We start from the raw sequence: 16,949 nt of genomic DNA, 5'->3' as shown, positions 1-16,949 counted from the left end.
AAAGTATGATTCTGGGACTAGAACCATGACAGTCATCTGGGAATGTGGCAGAAATGCAGATTCTTGGGCCCTACCTGAGACCTATAGAATCAGAAACTCTGGGGGGAAGGGCCCTGCATTCTGCATTTAAACAAACCCTCCAGGGGAGTCTGATGTACCTTGTAGTTTGAGAACTTCTTATGCTGTTCCTTTAAGGAACTTCAGCTTTTACTATTCTTAATTATGGAGACAGTTTGCGCTTGGCCCTAAAAACCTCTTTTCTGACACAAGGGAGCAGCTCTCTCAGGGCCCTGAGGTACTTACATACCACCTCAGAGGAATTATACCAGGCTGGGAGGGAAAAAAGTTCCAAAGGCCAGTCTTTTAAAGTTTTTAAAAGATTTTTCTGGTTCTTCTATGTGTGTTTTGTTTTTGTTTTCTTCTTATCTATGAAAGACCCACTGGTTAAGAACTTGATTTTTTTCCCCCCCTTTGGAGATAAAGGAAAGGGCTGGGAGGATGTTGCTAACTCAAAATTTATCCAAGTAGAATTCGGACTTTCCGTTTTTCTACTTTAAAATTGCCAGTATATAAAGGATTTCACTGAATTCAAGAGAAGCTAACATTTTTTGAGCACCTACCTATTATGTTAAGGGGCATAGCATATCCCTTTTCTTTCCAGTCAAGTGTATTTCTCTGCCCCTTCTCTAGTCTCCCTCAAAGGTAGCAGCAGATCTGATCCCATCCCATCCAGTAATTGCCCAGGAAATACTGTGAAAAGTTTTGACACCTCCACCATAGTTTGTGAGACAGTAAGTTTCATTTTTAAAGGGAATTGTTAGTGACCTTTCATACCAGAAGACCTACCCCTGACAGTGGTTAGTAGAAAGGAGACTTGTTGATTTCCTCCAACTGGTATGTTTCTCCTGATCTATGCAGGCCCTTGTGCATACTGTTCAAATATCTGGGCTGCCTTCCGATGAGCAATTGACACCCAAGGGATAGTTATCTATTCCAAACAGCCTGTGGAAGGCTTCTGGTGCTTGATATTATGACCCTAGGAGCATACATCCAGGATCAGGGCTGCTGTGGTACACCACCAAGGCAAGGTGCGGGTGGAGGGCATTAACGCCTCTGAGCATATGACCAAAAAAAGAAAAATCCCAGGAGCCTTTCCTCGCTTGTCTCCTAAGAGGAAATAGGGCCAGAGGGAAAAGGCTTTATCACGTGTCCAGCCTAAATATTTGGCAGAACCAACATGGGATGAAAGAGGGCCTCTGACCCCAGGTCTTTCCACCACTTTCACACAGCGTTCAAATAAAGATAGTTCACCCCCCACGCCTACCACCCGGAAGTCACCGTCATCCACTCCAGGAGGGGTTGAATCTAGGAAGTCTGTTTAAGCTGCTCTGATAGCTCCCAGATAGGGAACACCTGGTTCTAGCCCAAAAGGCTTCCCCTTCGTACCATTCCTCCCATGCCAAGGAACCCAGTCCCTCCATTTCCCCACCTGGGAAAGGGGAAGGCAGCGTCAAAGTGCAGCTGAGGTCCTCTTGAACTGTGAACTGCGATCCCGAGGGGCTGGAGCTGCCCTGAGTGAGGGAGGCTCCCCCTCCCAGCCGGAAGAGGGGCTTGTCCCCCGGGGGCCCGGCCCCTACCCGGGGCGGGGGCCAGACGGCTCTGGCCGAGGCAGAGGTGGCAGTGGGAGCCCGGTCCCGGTCCCACCATCCGGGCTGGAGGCTCACCTGCTGAACTCCGCGGGCCGCACGCTCCAGAGTGGCGGCCGCTGTTCCCGGGCCGCATCTTTTCTCCACCCGGCGCCTGGCAACCGCCTTTGTGACCCAGGACCGCGGGGGAGCCCGAGCCGCAGGGGAGTGGGGGAGGGGGCCTCGAGGCGCCCCAGCTAGGAACCCCCACCTGATTGGAACACCTGGTCCAGGACTCAGCCTTCAGGAGCGCTGTTTGGAATCCCCGTCCTCTCTGTTCCCCTCCATCTCCTCCCCGCCTCGCCCCAGCGGTGTGCCTTTGATCTTGTCAGAGAGCACAACGCGCCCACTTTAAAGGCTGTGGCCAGGAACCTGCATAAATGTCCCGGGAGCTGTAGTTAGTGTTAAAATGTAAGCTCTACTCTTTAAACCCTGTTCTGGGTATTCGGGCTGAGTTACCCAGAATTCTGAAGGCCTTTGTTGCTGCGTTGAAATGATCCCAATGCAGGGGCACAGAATTTATACGTGCTCGCCTGTCAAGAGCAAACAAAGATATGTGTCTCCTTGACTTCCCAACCAAAAACTTTGCTTTCTGTTAAACCTCAAGAAGGAAGATTCTGTCCCATTCTCACAAAGCTGAAAAACTGACACTTTCACCTTAGTAAAGGAGTGATCTGACTACTTTTAAACCCCGCTGCAAACAACTACTCTGGAAGGCTGGGGGAAGAGAGGTCTACCCAGCTGACTCCTATATCCGCAGTGCCTATCACAGTGCCTGGCAGGGTGCAGTATTTGTAGGAGGAATTAACTAACGGCCCACCTGCCCTTCCCTTATATACCCAGAAATTGCCCTTGCACTTTGTGAACCGTAGAACACAGCACAAACAAGAGTGGTCACCTTTTGCCTGGCTCTTTGGGTGAAGCTGAAGGGGAAAGACTGGGGCCCAGGGATGGGGTCAGGCTGAGATCCTGGTTTGGAAGATGAGATAGTCTTGAGGGACTTGTCAAGAATTGTCAAATGTCCACTGTGTGTGTGTGTGTGTGTGTGTGTGTGTGTGTACATGCGTGTGTGCGTGCATGCGCGTGCATGTGTATCCATGTGGAAGGAGAGATGAGTGGAGAGAGTTGGAGGTGGAGAGAGGGGCAGAGAATGATGAGTCTTGGAAAAGACTAAAATGATTTTTTTTTTTAATATTTATTTTGGCTGCACCGGGTCTTAGTTGCAGCACTCGGGATCTGCACTGCGGCATGCAGACTCTTAGTTGCAGCATGCATGCGTGATCTAGTTCCCCCACCAGGGATTGAACCCGGGCTCCCTGCATTGGGAGCGCAGAGTCTTACCCACTGAACCACCGGGGAAGTCCCCTGAGATGATTTTGAATTGCAACTTTTTTTCACCCGGTAAGTTTATTTTTATTTTCCTCTTGAATAAAAGAGACACTTGTTATTTAAAAAGCAAACAAAACAGTAGTTTTTATTGCACAGTTGTGTTTTTTAAATGAAAGTCTCCCAAAGCAGAATTGTATGATTAAGAATTGTTGGATAGAGAAGCCTTCATGCTGTTATGACAATCTGCACCACGGTCCTCTGTCTAATCTGCCCAACATTAAGGGATGTATTCCTGGAGGTACCATTTGCCATCACCTCCAAGTCTGATACTCCACCTCCATGGCTACCGTACATGTATAGAAAGCCAGAATCTCCCATACTTCATATTATTGATGATCTACAACATCAGTTTGGTCTGTATCATGCAACACAACATTGTGGTTGCACCATCCAGGGATTCTCGTGACAACAGCCGCATTTGCTCTGCTGAGAGCCCATATAATGTTTTTTACAGTAGCCAGCAACATTGCCACACTGCACACACTACACCTACAGCCATGCAAATAATGGTCCAAGTACACATGACTGCAAAGGCAACTCAAATGACCACACAATGCAATCAAAACATTTCTTCAAGAATTTGATTTCATGCTGATTGTTATACCTGGAGTCACTGACAAGATGCCCAAGTTCTGTGAAGCGTGTGACAGACTCAAGGACAGGGACCTGTCTCCCTTATGCTGAGGCATTCTATCACCCGGAAGCACTCCTTGCTGCACTAAGAGCATTCCTGAAGCTTGCCTGTGCAGCCCTGCATCACGCGTTGGGAACAATTCCTACAATGAAGAACTACCACATTGGCAAACCCATAACTGGAGGACTGAATGGCAGAGAGCCTTCTGGATGCCTGGGTTTGATATTTAGGATCGATATTTATTATTATTTTAGAAACCATTTACATGAAAATGTAGGAGAGCTCAGATGGACTTTAACCTGTTCTCAGAGTGGTACAGTGAAAAGATAATGGAGTCTGGAATCAGCTGGTGAAGGTCCACTACTTAATTGGCTCTGTGACCCTGAACTTCAGTTCTCTCATCTGTAAAATGGGAAACCTCTTCCTCACTTCCTTCCACAGGGTCTGTGAGGATCCAGTGAGGTAACAGCTATTAAAGCAGCATTATAGGGGCTTCCCTGGTGGCGCAGTGGTTGAGAATCTGCCTGCCAATGCAGGGGACATGGGTTCGAGCCCTGGTCCGGGAAGATCCCACATGCAGCGGAGCAACTAAGCCCGTGCTCCACAACTACTGAGCCTTTGCTCTAGAGCCTGTGAGCCACAACTACTGAGCCCGCGTGCTGCAACTACTGAAGCCCACGCGCCTAGAGCCCACGCTCTGCAACGAGAGAAGCCACCGCAATGAGAAGCCCGCGCACCGCAAAGAAGAGTAAGCCCCCGCTCGCCACAACTAGAGAAAGCCTGCGTGAAGCAACGAAGACCCAACAGAGCCAAAAATAAATTAAATAAATAAATTTATAAAAAAAAAAAAAGCAGCATTATAGCTTATAAGATCTTCTACCAGAGTACAGGACTGTTAGTAATGTTTTCTTCCCAGCTACTGATAGAAGAAATCTGACTCTTCAACATCACTTTTTAAAAAATAAAAGGCATTTACCGTACAAACCAGATTGTAAATATTCCCTGAAACAAAAATAAAATTGCCCATAATTCCACTACCTTAACAAACCAGGTATTGACGTTTTTTGGTATATCCTTCTCGTCCTCGAGCAGACATAATTTTTGCATAGTTGCAATTAAAAAAAAAACACATGCATTTTGTTTTCCCTTTCATTTATCATCTCTGTTGTGTTGCCACAGTTTTTCATAATTAGCATTTATATGACTGCATAATATTGCTCTAAGTGGCCATACCAATGTTTAGTCATTCCCCAACCGTTGAGATTTATATTTTAAAAACACGTAATGCCTCAAAGAACACCTTTGTGCATAAAGTGTTTTTTCTTTTTCAATAATTTTGTTAATACCTAGGTTAAAAAGTTTGAAAGTTTTTACAGCTCTTGATAACAATTTACAAATTTCCTTCTGAAGGATTTGTGCCAGTTTACAGTGTGAGCAGCTATTTACGAGTTTACCAATTTCCCCTCAGCCTCTTCAACACTGAGTATTATCGTTAAAAAAAAAATAACGTTTTGTTCATTTGATAATTGTAAGGTGGGACATCATGTTGTGTTGTTAAAAGGCATTTTAAAAATGATTTGCATTTAATGTGGTTTAATTGGCTATGCCCAGCTTATTGTGGACACAGACCGCAAGCTTAGTTTGGAGCACCGGAGGGAAGGGGTGATGCGGTCCCATGCTCCCCCGTCAACGAGCGTAACCGCCAGAGACAGAGGTGGTGGTGGCGGTGGCGCGGGGGATGGGGTGTGGGGGGGGGGGGCGGTGCGGGGGTGGTTGGACTTTGGCGCGTGCGCATTCCATTCTTCTCCCCGGCCTGGAGGCGACGGTCTTCAGGGGCGTGGGAGCAGCGCGAAGAGGCCAGTGAGGACGTGACAATGCGCAGGCGCACCACAAGGCCCGTGGATTCGTGGGTGCCCCGGGACCGGTGTGGGCTGGCGGCGCAGGCGCACTGACGGCCTGGAGGGTCGAGGCGCCTGCGCAGTCGCGCTTCCTTAGGCTGCAGCCATGGCGGGGCAAGAGGATCCAGTGCAGCGGGAGATTCACCAGGACTGGGCGAACCGGGAGTACATTGAGGTCATCACCAGCAGCATCAAGAAAATCGCAGACTTTCTCAACTCGTTCGGTCAGCGGGCGAGCAGGGGGAGGCTGGGAGGAGGGAGGCCCTCTGAGGGAGGGCGCTGAGAAGCTTTGAAGGGGACTCGGGGAGCCTTGGGCTCCTGCTGGTTTTCGCTTCCTCCTTCAGGCCGCACCTTCCCCCTCTCGCCCTGACCCCCGGCCTCCACTGGGCAGTCCCTGTGGGGTGTTCCTGCCCCACGCTGAGCTCATCGGCTTCCTTGCCTTCACCCCGGATCCATTAACAAGGCTTTCCTTTTCCCGGACACGTCAGGCGGCCCCATCCATCGTCTGCTTCCTTTCTTCTCTTCAGTCGTCTCCCTTCTTCCTCTGTGCTTCGCTTCCAGTCCCCACTTGGCGCTCGGAACGCAGCATGGCTGTGTCACTGCTTGGTAAAGACCCTGGACGGTTGCCCATTTCCTTCCGGATCGAGTCGAAACCCTTGGGCTCCGAGCCTCTTAGTCGCCCCTCCGGCCCCTCCTGTGGGTTCCTTCCTGTCTCCGCGCGCGCTGTGCTGAGTGGCAGCAGATGAAGGCAGAGTACGGTCCACATCGCGTCAGGCCGTGGACATCTCTGCATTGCTAGTCTCTAGCCGACAGTGGGTGTTCTGTCTGCTTCTAGTAAAATCTTTCCCAGGCCTGCTCGTGACAGTTTTAAATTCTCTCCGCATTGTTCTTCTGGACGGCAGGCCCCTGGCAGAGACCTCCTACCTCATGTTCTCCAAGTGTTTCTTTGAGAGAACTGAGCGCTGGGTAGACTTTCTATGTCATCACAGGTGTGGGGACGACGTCTAGTGATCTTTTTCCAACTGGTGTGCTTCTGGTCCCCTCTTTCAGCAACATTAAGCGATTAAGATTAAGGAGGGGACACCGATGTATTAAAAAAGATTTCAAAAGGAATTATTTTCTAGCTAGAGAACTGACAAGTCCTAAGGAGTATAAAGGTGACAGGGCAAGAGTCTTGTCAGAAAGCATCAGCAAGAGAAACTAGAGCTGACTACACGACTCTCTCTCAGGTTCTGTGGGGGACACAGAATAAGAACCATTTCCTGCATTTAAAGAATTTCTGCCTTGAAGATGAAATAAGGACAACTTCAGAACAAAGCAGAACATTGCTTTTGTCTTAATATATTCACATACAGTGTGACTTGGTGTGATGGATTTCCTCACTCAGGGAATGAGGGTGAAGGTAGTGTTAATGAGAGATGAGAATAGTATAAATTATACGTCAGTGATACAAATTCACACATATAACTTAGTATAGAGGTTGTAGTAGGGAATGGTAGTCAAGAAGTCATAGATCTCATGTATCCTGAAATTATTTTTTAAGTTCTGTGCAAACTATTTTGATGTTAGTTCTCGTAATTGTCTCTCCTTCTTCCTTAGAGAGCTAAACTATTATTGGGGGTTCTTTAGGGCATTCTTTACTCATAACATTACCTCAGAAGCAGAGCCAGATAAGAGAAAACAAAATGTTCCATGCTCCAGGAGGGATGGAGTGATGACAGGATCACAGCTTTGACACTTTGGCTTAGTCTGGAGAGGCAGTGGAAAGTAGTTGGACAGATAACTGACGTGGAGAGTTTTTACTTTTAAAACCAGAAGCAAAAGGCTCCATTTATCTGGTAGGAGTTAGTATCTGATATATAGACACAGAATATCCAAACAGAGTATTAAGAATGTCAGTTCAGTAAATAAAGCATCTAAAATAACAAGTTAAACTGGTGCTGTTGTTCAAAATTTAAAAGTGATCTAGCATCTCACTTCCCCCAGTTTGGATCCAGATAATGTAATAACTTCGTTTCTGAGCACAGAATCATATTAATAAGCATATAATAAACATACATTTATCTCTGACATAAAACTTCTTGACATATTACTGAAGTTTTAGTGGGTGAGTCTTGGAACTAACTGAAAATTGAAGAGTTTGAGCTTAGGATTGCAGAGGAGAAATGTCTCTTTTCTTGCTGTATAAGCAAGGAAATACCTGTTGTGATATTTTAGCAACTGCGTGTGAGTTCCATTTTATGATCAGATAGAGAATAAAGACTTTTTTTTTTTCTTCTTCAAAATTTCCAGCAAGTCCTAGACCAAGGAAATAGACGCATAGGATTCCGTTCTTCAGGAGCTGGAAGAAATGGCTTCCCATGGCTTAGGCCATTATTCTCCTTTAAGGTGAGGGTAATGGCCTAATGTTTGGAGTAATTACTAGGTGGTTTTTGAAGATTTTAGAAAGTGGATATAGTCCTTTTAAAGAAAAGAACAATTAATTACAAGTAAGAACAATTAGGAAGCACGATTAAAAGTTAAAGCAGTTTATCTTAGCAGTTAGGTATACCTGAGGCAAGTTCCTGAAGATTGACGATATCACGATACAAGAGTTTAGACAAAGACCACCAGGCTGAGAAACTGGATAAATCATAAGGATAGACTTGAGTGTGTTGTCTTGGCATTGGACGACTCAGGATGAGTGAGTGTGGGATGTATTTTCCCTTTCTAAGCCCTTAGCATGACTCCTCAGTTCTGACGTTTATCTGGGGGGGCTTTGTATTGTGTTTATAATGTGATTTGGTGGTGCAAAGATTTAGCAGGTGTTTACTTTGAGGGGGCATCTATAGCTTTTTGAAAATGGCAGCAGACCTATAATTCTCACCCTGACCACAGAGAGGTTGTATAGGGCATGTGCTTTGGGGAGGGAACTGTTTTTCCAGGATACCTAATGATTCTGAACAGCTTTTACCCTGTGATTCCAGCTGGTGTGAGTAGAATTTTGATCTCTTTGTGGTTTACCCTTTCAGCGTTGGAGGACCACCTGAACCTGAAGACACACAGATCATGGTGGAGCACTAACATCCTAACACTGGGCCTATTCTGTACTTTGAATTGATGAAGTTTCTAAAAATAGATTGTTACAGATGATAGCTTTTTATTTTTACACCTTTTTTTCTGACTCTAAAGCTAATATGTTCAGAGAAATGTAACAAAAAAAAAATAGAGAATGAGGCTACTTTTACATCTCAATTCTTAGCCAACAAATACAGCTTGCCTCTTGTGACTCCAGCTGTGTGTCAGATGCTCTGAGAAAGGGATAAATAAGAATAAATGGACATAGCCACTCCTAGGAAGTTTATAATTTTGTTGGAGAAATAAGACCTTAAGAGAAAGACAGTGTTGATTTTTGTAGGCTAAGGTTACATGCAGTAAGAGTTCAGAGAAGTTGTCTGGTAACTGGCATTTGTTAGCGGTGGTAATGTATGCACACCATCAAGCACCCTGATGAGGACAACTGGCTTTTTCTATTATGGTCTGGTGATAATGTACATATAAATGCATTGTGGTTTCAAATTTGTCCAGCTGCCGCATGGTTTCCCAGCGTTTTGTTTGAATCGGTATGTATTTAATGGGATCTGAAATATGACTGAAGTTTCTAGAGTTCAACATTTTAAATTTTCAACAGTGCTTATCCATGCAGGCCAGTAACGTAGTGCTGTTCTTGGATTCTGATTCGTCACCAGATTGACAGAGCTAGGACAGAACAGCCATCCAGGAAGGAAGCCTCCCTCTCACCACCCTGCCCCTTCATTTTGGCAGATGCTTTTATGGGAAAAGACAGGTTGTCGGTGATAACATTCATGCTGTTACTGAATAGCATACACGGTGTGCCTTTGAGCTTCTAAAAACCCGGCTGAAAAGAGATTACGTCCTGTTGGGCAGTCCTAGCAGTGGCAGTGTATCCGGGAAAAGGAGGGTGCTGAGGTGCTTCTACTCAAGCTTGACCTGGGAATTAGAAGCAGCAGCACTAGCAGATTAAAAACAAAAACAAAAAAACAAGGTTAAAAAGAAGAGCGAACAATGTCTGGAATAGGCAAATCCTTATAGAAGAGGGAGAATTATATCCATTCAGCAAAGACCTCTCAGAGGTCCACTTTGAACTGACTTGAAGGAGAATGTTTAAAAGGGCAAGACGAGTAAGATTTGGACTTGATGAAATGAAAGTCAAGGCAAGATCAGGGTGTGCAAGATTTGTTAAATTGGGTGCTGAAGGGCTTTTGCATAACATCCAGGGAAGAGGTGAAAAGGAGGGGTGTGAGCTAAGTGTTAGATCACTGGGTGGGAGAGTGTCTCGGAGAGCGGATATTTTAAACTTCAGAAGTGAGGATTATTGAGAGATGCCTGAAGAACAGTTCTGGGAGGAGTATGGGAGTAATTAGCATGCCTGGAAACCTTTTTCTCCCGGATGTTGAGAACAGTTGGAGGAAGAGTAGCCAAGTGATTTGTGTCAGAGAAGTTTGCAGGGGGAAAGGTATTTTAGGGCAAATCTAGGTTTCCTTTTGGGTGAGGTGGTAAAAGAGATTGGAAAAGGTAGGGGAAGAAAAGGAATTTTTTGCAGATGAAAGGTGGGATCCACAGGGTATTTGATGTTCTCCAAGTTTTCTCTTGTTCTGAAAGGTCTGTGCAGGTGCTGATGGGACATCAGGCGCCCTTAGAGCAGCAGCAGTGAGCTGGCTTCCATGAGCTCAGAAACAACACACCTTCCCTCCTCCTCAGGGTCTGCTGCTTCCTTGGCCTCTGCTTTTCTTCCCTGTTGAGATTATTTTCTTCCTCTTGTCATTTCCCCTCTCTTGAAACTCTTGGTTTGCTCATTAGCAAATGGCCATCTGTACAGCCTTGCTGTATTAGTTTTCTCTTTTCTATTGCTGCCATAACAGATTACCACAAATATAGCGGCTTAAACCACATACTTTATTATCTGGCAGTTGTGTAGATCAGAAGTCCAACACTGGTTCACTGGGCTGAAATCACAGTGTCAGCAGGGCTGGAGGCTCTAGAAGAGGAGCTGCTTCCTTGCCCGTAGGTTGTTGGCAGAATTCAGTTTCTTGCAGCTGTAAGACTTAAGGTCCCTGTTTCCTTGCTGGCTGTCAGCTAAGGACCACGCCCAGCTTCTAAAGGTCACTTGCATCCCTTGGTTTATGGCCACCTCCCTCCATCTTCAAAGCCAACAGTGGCAGGTTGAGTCCCTCTCACACTTCGAATCTCTTCTTCCACCTTTCTTCTGCCTTTCTCTTTTCCATTTATGGATTTGTGATTAGATGGGGCCCATCTGGATAATCCAAGATCTCAAGGTCCTTAACTTCAATCACATGTGCAAAGTCCCTTTGCCTGTAGGATACATATTCACAGGTTCTGGGGATTAGAGCGTGGACATCTTGCGGGGGGCGGGGCGGCATTATTCTCTGCCTGCCACATTTGGTAGGAAGTTAGGCAGATCCTCTCTAAGCAGCTGTGCTCCTAAGATACTTCTCACCTTATCCTCCCACTGCCTTGTTTTGCCCACTCGCTCTTCTTATCTGTGCTCTGCATGATATATCATTCCTCCTCTTCATCTTAGGGGCTGTGTGTGTGTTTGTGTCTGGAATGGCATTAATCCTGAACGTCAGTCTTCTTTTACCAGATATGTCTTGTCGTTCAAGACTCGCAACACTAAACGAGAAATTGACAGCTCTTGAACGGAGAATAGAGTACATTGAAGCAAGGGTGAGTATGACGGGCAAGGGCCTTCCTCATGAGGCAGGCATGGCTGTGCAAGAGAGAATGCACATTTCCACTTGTTGCTGAAAAAACCTGGAAGCAGAAACAGGCTTAGAGAAGTTAACTACCTTGCCTGAATTTAAACCAGCTTTCTGGGACTCTGGAGCTGTCATCTTTTCTACCACTCCCAACTACCTAGGATAGAAAATAAGATTTTTTTTTTTTAGACCCCTCTAATGCTTTTGAATTTATCTGATTGTCAATTTTCCTTTGACAGGTGACAAAAGGTGAGACCCTCACCTAGAACTGTGCCATGCTGCTGCTGGGAAGTTGTTTTCACAGAACGCAGACCCTCGTGGGAAAGGCCCCAGCAGCCTTCAGCTCCTTCCTCTCTCCTTAAAGAGCAACAGGGCTTATTCTTGTTTTTCTTTTTTTCAAAAATGTGGCCTTTGGGCTCTGCCATGTACACCCAGCAGTGTGATGTGGCGTGTGGGGAGGAGTCCAGGGGAACTCTCAGAAACATTAGGCATTTTACTTCTTCAGTGACACTTTGTAGCACTACTTGTCAACATGTTTGAGGCGCTAAGAGCCAAAAGGTGGGACTCTGTCAAGGTCCTCCCCACCTCTCTCTTTCTCTCTCTCTCTCAGCCTTTCCTTGCAGCTCTCATTGCCTCTGCATTGATTCTATAAACGGTCTTTGTCTCCTCCCCACCTTTGGCCGGGGGTCAGAAGCAGTCCTGGCTGAGGTGCCCTGGCGAGGTGGCTGCCAGAGAATGTTGTCGCTAACCCACCAGTTTCTTGTCCTTTTGGGGAGGTCAAGTCCAGGCCCCCACTTGGCTTGAAAAGGGACATTTTCAGAGTTTTCTTTCTCTCACTTGGGGTGTCTTTATCTCTCATATTTCCCTAATAAACTCCTCAACTTTATCTGACTGCTGTGATTGTGGTGGGGAGAGGAGCTAGAGGTGGGGCTCACATATTGCACAGAAATCTGATGTGTGGGATTCTTACTCTAACAGCAAACTTTCAGATGTAGCTGTTTGGTCAAACCCTAGGTGGCTTGCCAGCTGGAGCCCCCATATTTGGACTTTGCGCTAATTCATCCTGGGAATCGTTTGGTCATTCAGTGGACATTTACCAAGTACTTAGTATGTAGGCACTTTATGCTCCAATAAAATATACAGTGTTGAATCAGGCGTGATGCTTACAGTCTATTGAAATACCAGCATCTACACAATTTAACTGCAATCCAGGGCAGACTATTAGTTTTATAAGGTACAAGCTAAATGTCTACTTCTTTTTGAAAAGCAAATCATTTAAACAGAAGAGTCTAAAACTTTTCATTCTAGCATCAAAGCCTGCTATAAACTTGTGCCAACCCACTCCTAAAGGCTTAACCCCCATTTAGAATTTTCACTTTAGTCATGTAGAAGTCATTTCTCCCTATTCAAATCTTACTTGCCACTCAAGGTCTAGCTTAAGCTGAACCTCCTCCGTAAAGTTTTCCTAACTTTACTTTTCATTCAGTGCTGCCCTGTTCCTTTTCTCGGTCCCTCCCATCCTGCCATGCTAATACTGCACTTCAGCCCTGGGTTTGATCTTGTTCTCTGCCTTAGTGTCTGCATCGTACAGTATACATCAGTGCCTTTGCCTGTGTTGCTCAGCTGGGTACCTTGCAAAAGGCAGGTAGTCAGTAAATAGCAATTGAACTGACTGGGCAGAGCTCAAGCTGCTTTGCATTGTCACATCTGAGCTTAGATCCGTGCTTAGACCTTTGGAAGACCATTTTAAGTAGTACCTTCATTTAAAAATGTGGTATTACAATGGAGGCAATACTGACCTCCTTTACTTTGGCAAGTGCTGTTTTTCAACATTATTGAGCTCATCTGAGGTGATTTAACAGTCGCTTGAGTTCATTATTCATAATATCTTCCCTATCCTTTCTGAGATAAAGTACTTGTAAAGTTCGAGTTTTAGATTATCTGGTGCTCTGCAGTCAGTTTAACAGATACTTACTAAGTTCCTACTGTGTGTGAGGACTATAACAAGATAGTAATAGAGGCAAAAGTGATGATAATCTATAGAAGCTGGAAAAACCCTTCCTTAGATGACGTGAAAATGATAAATTTTTTTATGGTCCTATAGACATTCTGTTAATTTGTTGATATCAAAGTAATATTTCTAAAAAAGTTAGTGCCCGGAATACCATGTGCCCGGAATACCATGTGGTAAGCTGCTGGTTGTAAGGAGAGCAACTGGCATGGGAACCAGTGAGCCTAACCTCCTCCAGTAGAGGTAACAACTCCTGCTTACCTGGCACTTTGAGGCGTCAGAGTGCTTTCCTGTGTAACTGTCAATACCCCCTTTATAAAATGACCCTCGGCTCACTCACGGATATGTAACTAGTATTGTCTGTGACTTATTGAGTGTTACCACATGCTAGATGTGCTAAGTGCTTCGTGTACTCTATTTCATTTAGTCCTCAAGCCCTAAGAAGTAGGCGTTCTTACCTCCATGCAGTTCTTTAGAGAGGCTGAAACTTGTCCAGAGTCATACAAAGTAAGCAAAGGTGCTGGACTTTGGACCTAGACCTGCCTGCCTCAGACTGCTCTAGCCGTTTCACTCCCGAGTGTGGTATAACCACATCTAAAACTTCCTTTCTCGTTCATACTTCAGTGCTATTAGATAATTTTTTTTTATATAAATTTATTTTATGTATTTTATTTTGGCAGTGTTAGGTCTTCGTTGCTGCACGCGGGCTTTCGCTAGTTGCGGCGAGCAGGGCCTACTCTTCGTTGTGGTGCGCAGGCTTCTCATTGCGGTGGCTTCTCTTGCTGTGGAGCACGGGCTCTAGGTGAGCAGGCTTCAGTAGTTGCAGCACGTGGGCTCAGTAGTTGTGGCTCTCAGGCGCAGGCTCAGTAGTTGTGGCGCATGGGCTTAGTTGCTCCGCAGCATGTGGGATCTTCCGGGACCAGGGCTCGAACCCATGTCCCCTGCATTCGCAGGCGGATTCTTTTTTTTTTTTTAACATCTTTATTGGAGTATAATTGCTTTACAATGGTGTGTTAGTTTCTGCTTTATAACGAAGTGAATCAGCCATACATACACATATATCCCCATATCTCTTCCCTCTTGCGTCTCCCTCCCTCCCGCCCTCCCTATCCCACCCCTCTAGGTGGTCACCAAGCACTGAGCTGATCTCCGTGTGCTATGCGGCTGCTTCCCACTGGCTGTGTTTTACATTTGGTAGTGTATATATGTCCATGCCACTATCTCACTTCGTCCCAGCTTACCCTTCCCCCTCCCCGTGTCCTCAAGTCCATTCTCTAGTAGGTCTGCGTCTTTATTCTCATCTTGCCCCTAGGTTCTTCATGACTTTTTTTTTTTTTAGATTCCATATATATGTGTTAGCATACGGTATTTGTTTTTCTCTTTCTGACTTACTTCACTCTGTGTGACAGACTCTAGGTCCATCCACCTCACTACAAATAACTCAATTTTGTTTCTTTTTAAGGCTGAGTAATATTCCATTGTATATATGTGCCACATCTTCTTTATCCATTCATCTGTCGATAGACACTTAGGTTGCTTCCATGTCCTGGCTATTGTAAATAGAGCTGCAGTGAACATTGTGGTACATGACTCTTTTTGAATTATGGTTTTCTCAGGGTATATGCCCAGTAGTGGGATTGCTGGGTCGTATGGTAGTTCTATTTGTAGTTTTTTAAGGAACCTCCATACTGTTCTCCATAGTGGCTGTATCAATTTACATTCCCACCAACAGTGCAAGAGTGTTCCCTTTTCTCCACACCCTCTCCAGCATTTATTGTTTGTAGATTTTTTGATGACGGCCATTCTGACTGGTGTGAGGTGATACCTCATTGTAGTTTTGATTTGCGTTTCTCTCATGATTAGTGATGTTGAGCATTCTTTCATGTGTTTGTTGGCAATCTGTATATCTTCTTTGGAGAAATGTCTGTTTAGGTCTTCTGCCCATTTTTGGATTGGGTTGTTTGTTTTTTTGATATTGAGCTGCATAAGCTGCTTGTAAATTTTGGAGATTAATCCTTTGTCAGTTGCTTCATTTGCAAATATTTTCTCCCATTCTGAGCGTTGTCTTTTCATCTTGTTTATGGTTTCCTTTGCTGTGCAAAAGCTTTTAAGCTTCATTAGGTCCCATTTGTTTATTTTTGTTTTTATTTCCATTTCTCTAGGAGGTGGGTCAAAAAGGATCTTGCTGTGATTTATGTCATAGAGTGTTCTGCCTATGTTTTCCTCTGAGAGTTTGATAGTGTCTGGCCTTACATTTAGGTCTTTAATCCATTTTGAGTTTATTTTTATGTATGGTATTAGGGAATGTTCTAATTTCATTCTTTTACATGTAGCTGTCCAGTTTTCCCAGCACCACTTATTGAAGAGGCTGTCTTTTCTCCATTGTATATTCTTGCCTCCTTTATCAAAGATAAGGTGACCATATGTGCATGGGTTTATCTCTGGGCTTTCTATCCTGTTCCATTGATCTATATTTCTGTTTTTGTGTCAGTACCATACTGTCTTGATTACTGTAGCTTTGTAGTATAGTCTGAAGTCAGGGAGCCTGATTCCTCCAACTCCGTTTTCCTTTCTCAAGATTGCTTTGGCTATTTGGGGTCTTTTGTGTTTCCATACAAATTGTGCAATTTTTTGTTCTAGTTTTGTGAAAAATGCCATTGGTAGTTTGATAGGGATTGCATTGAATCTGTAGATTGCTTTGGGTAGTAGAGTCATTTTCACAATGTTGATTCTTCCAATCCAAGAACATGGTATATATCTCCATCTATTTGTATCATCTTTTATTTCTTTCATCAGTGTCTTATAATTTTCTGCATACATATCTTTTGTCTCCTTAGGTAGGTTGGCAGGCGGATTCTTAACCACTGCACCACCAGGAAAGCCCCATTAGATAATTTTTAAGCTGTTACATACTCACGTTAGTCTTACCTGCCTCTTCACCATCCTTCCTTTGGTAAAGAAGGCTTCAGGGGTTTTCCTGGCCGTGTCTGGCAAACACTGTTTGCATTGATGTCTGTGTTGTCAAGTTTCACTTCTTCCAGCTTCCTTTCTCTAGAGACTGAATTGTGTGTTGTATTTTCTGGAAGTCTTGTCTAAGGAATTTAATCAACTCTGGCACTTTCCCTAGCTGTCTCTGGGTTTCCCTCTTTTGAAAGACCTTATTTGGTCAGGCTCCAGAAACTGGGATTTTATTCTCAAGTTATACACGTCTTTGCACATAGGTCATTTCGGTCCATAAACAGTGTTATGCTAAACCACCGTTTATTTTGTCCCCAATGTGTCACTTCAACTTATGTACTTAGAGTTCTGTTACACTAACATTTCACCCTCACTGATGATGATAAAGTTATACTTTACATTTTAATCTGTGTTTACTAAATCGTTCAGTTTTTAAAATTTAAACATCTGTTTTATCCTTTTATAATAAAATTAAGATGTTGCCAGGATAGCTGTTTTGATTTGAACCATAAGGAGACTAGGAGTTCAGAGAGGTTAAATACTATACCCAGCTTTTCTGAATCCAGATTGTTCTCAGTCACCTCACCATCATGA

The 16,949-nt window shown here is 44.6% G+C and overlaps 1 protein-coding gene across 1 annotated transcript; it reads left to right on the top strand.

Moving 5' to 3' along the window:
- The first annotated feature begins 5,652 nt into the window (after positions 1-5,652).
- Positions 5,653-12,541, top strand: BRK1 (BRICK1 subunit of SCAR/WAVE actin nucleating complex). Its single transcript, XM_068557571.1, has 3 exons — positions 5,653-5,830; positions 11,272-11,354; positions 11,626-12,541. The coding sequence occupies exons 1-3, from the start codon at positions 5,713-5,715 to the stop codon at positions 11,650-11,652; spliced, it is 228 nt and encodes a 75-aa protein (XP_068413672.1). The 5' UTR covers positions 5,653-5,712; the 3' UTR covers positions 11,653-12,541.
- Positions 12,542-16,949: the final 4,408 nt, after the last annotated feature.

This window comes from Eschrichtius robustus, chromosome 12 (genome assembly GCF_028021215.1).
Source record: "Eschrichtius robustus isolate mEscRob2 chromosome 12, mEscRob2.pri, whole genome shotgun sequence".
In the NCBI taxonomy this organism is placed as follows: domain Eukaryota; kingdom Metazoa; phylum Chordata; class Mammalia; order Artiodactyla; family Eschrichtiidae; genus Eschrichtius; species Eschrichtius robustus.
The sequence above is the reverse complement of the archived record's forward strand: the minus strand, read 5'-3'. Positions and strand labels throughout refer to the sequence as shown.

Excerpts from the sequence above, each read along its gene's own strand:
- BRK1 (XM_068557571.1), top strand. The coding sequence starts at position 5,713 with ATGGCGGGGCAAGAGGATCCAGTGCAGCGGGAGATTCACCAGGACTGG. Across the intron at positions 5,831-11,271 it reads AGACTTTCTCAACTCGTTCG|ATATGTCTTGTCGTTCAAGA; the intron begins GTCAGCGGGCGA and ends TTCTTTTACCAG. Across the intron at positions 11,355-11,625 it reads TAGAGTACATTGAAGCAAGG|GTGACAAAAGGTGAGACCCT; the intron begins GTGAGTATGACG and ends TTCCTTTGACAG.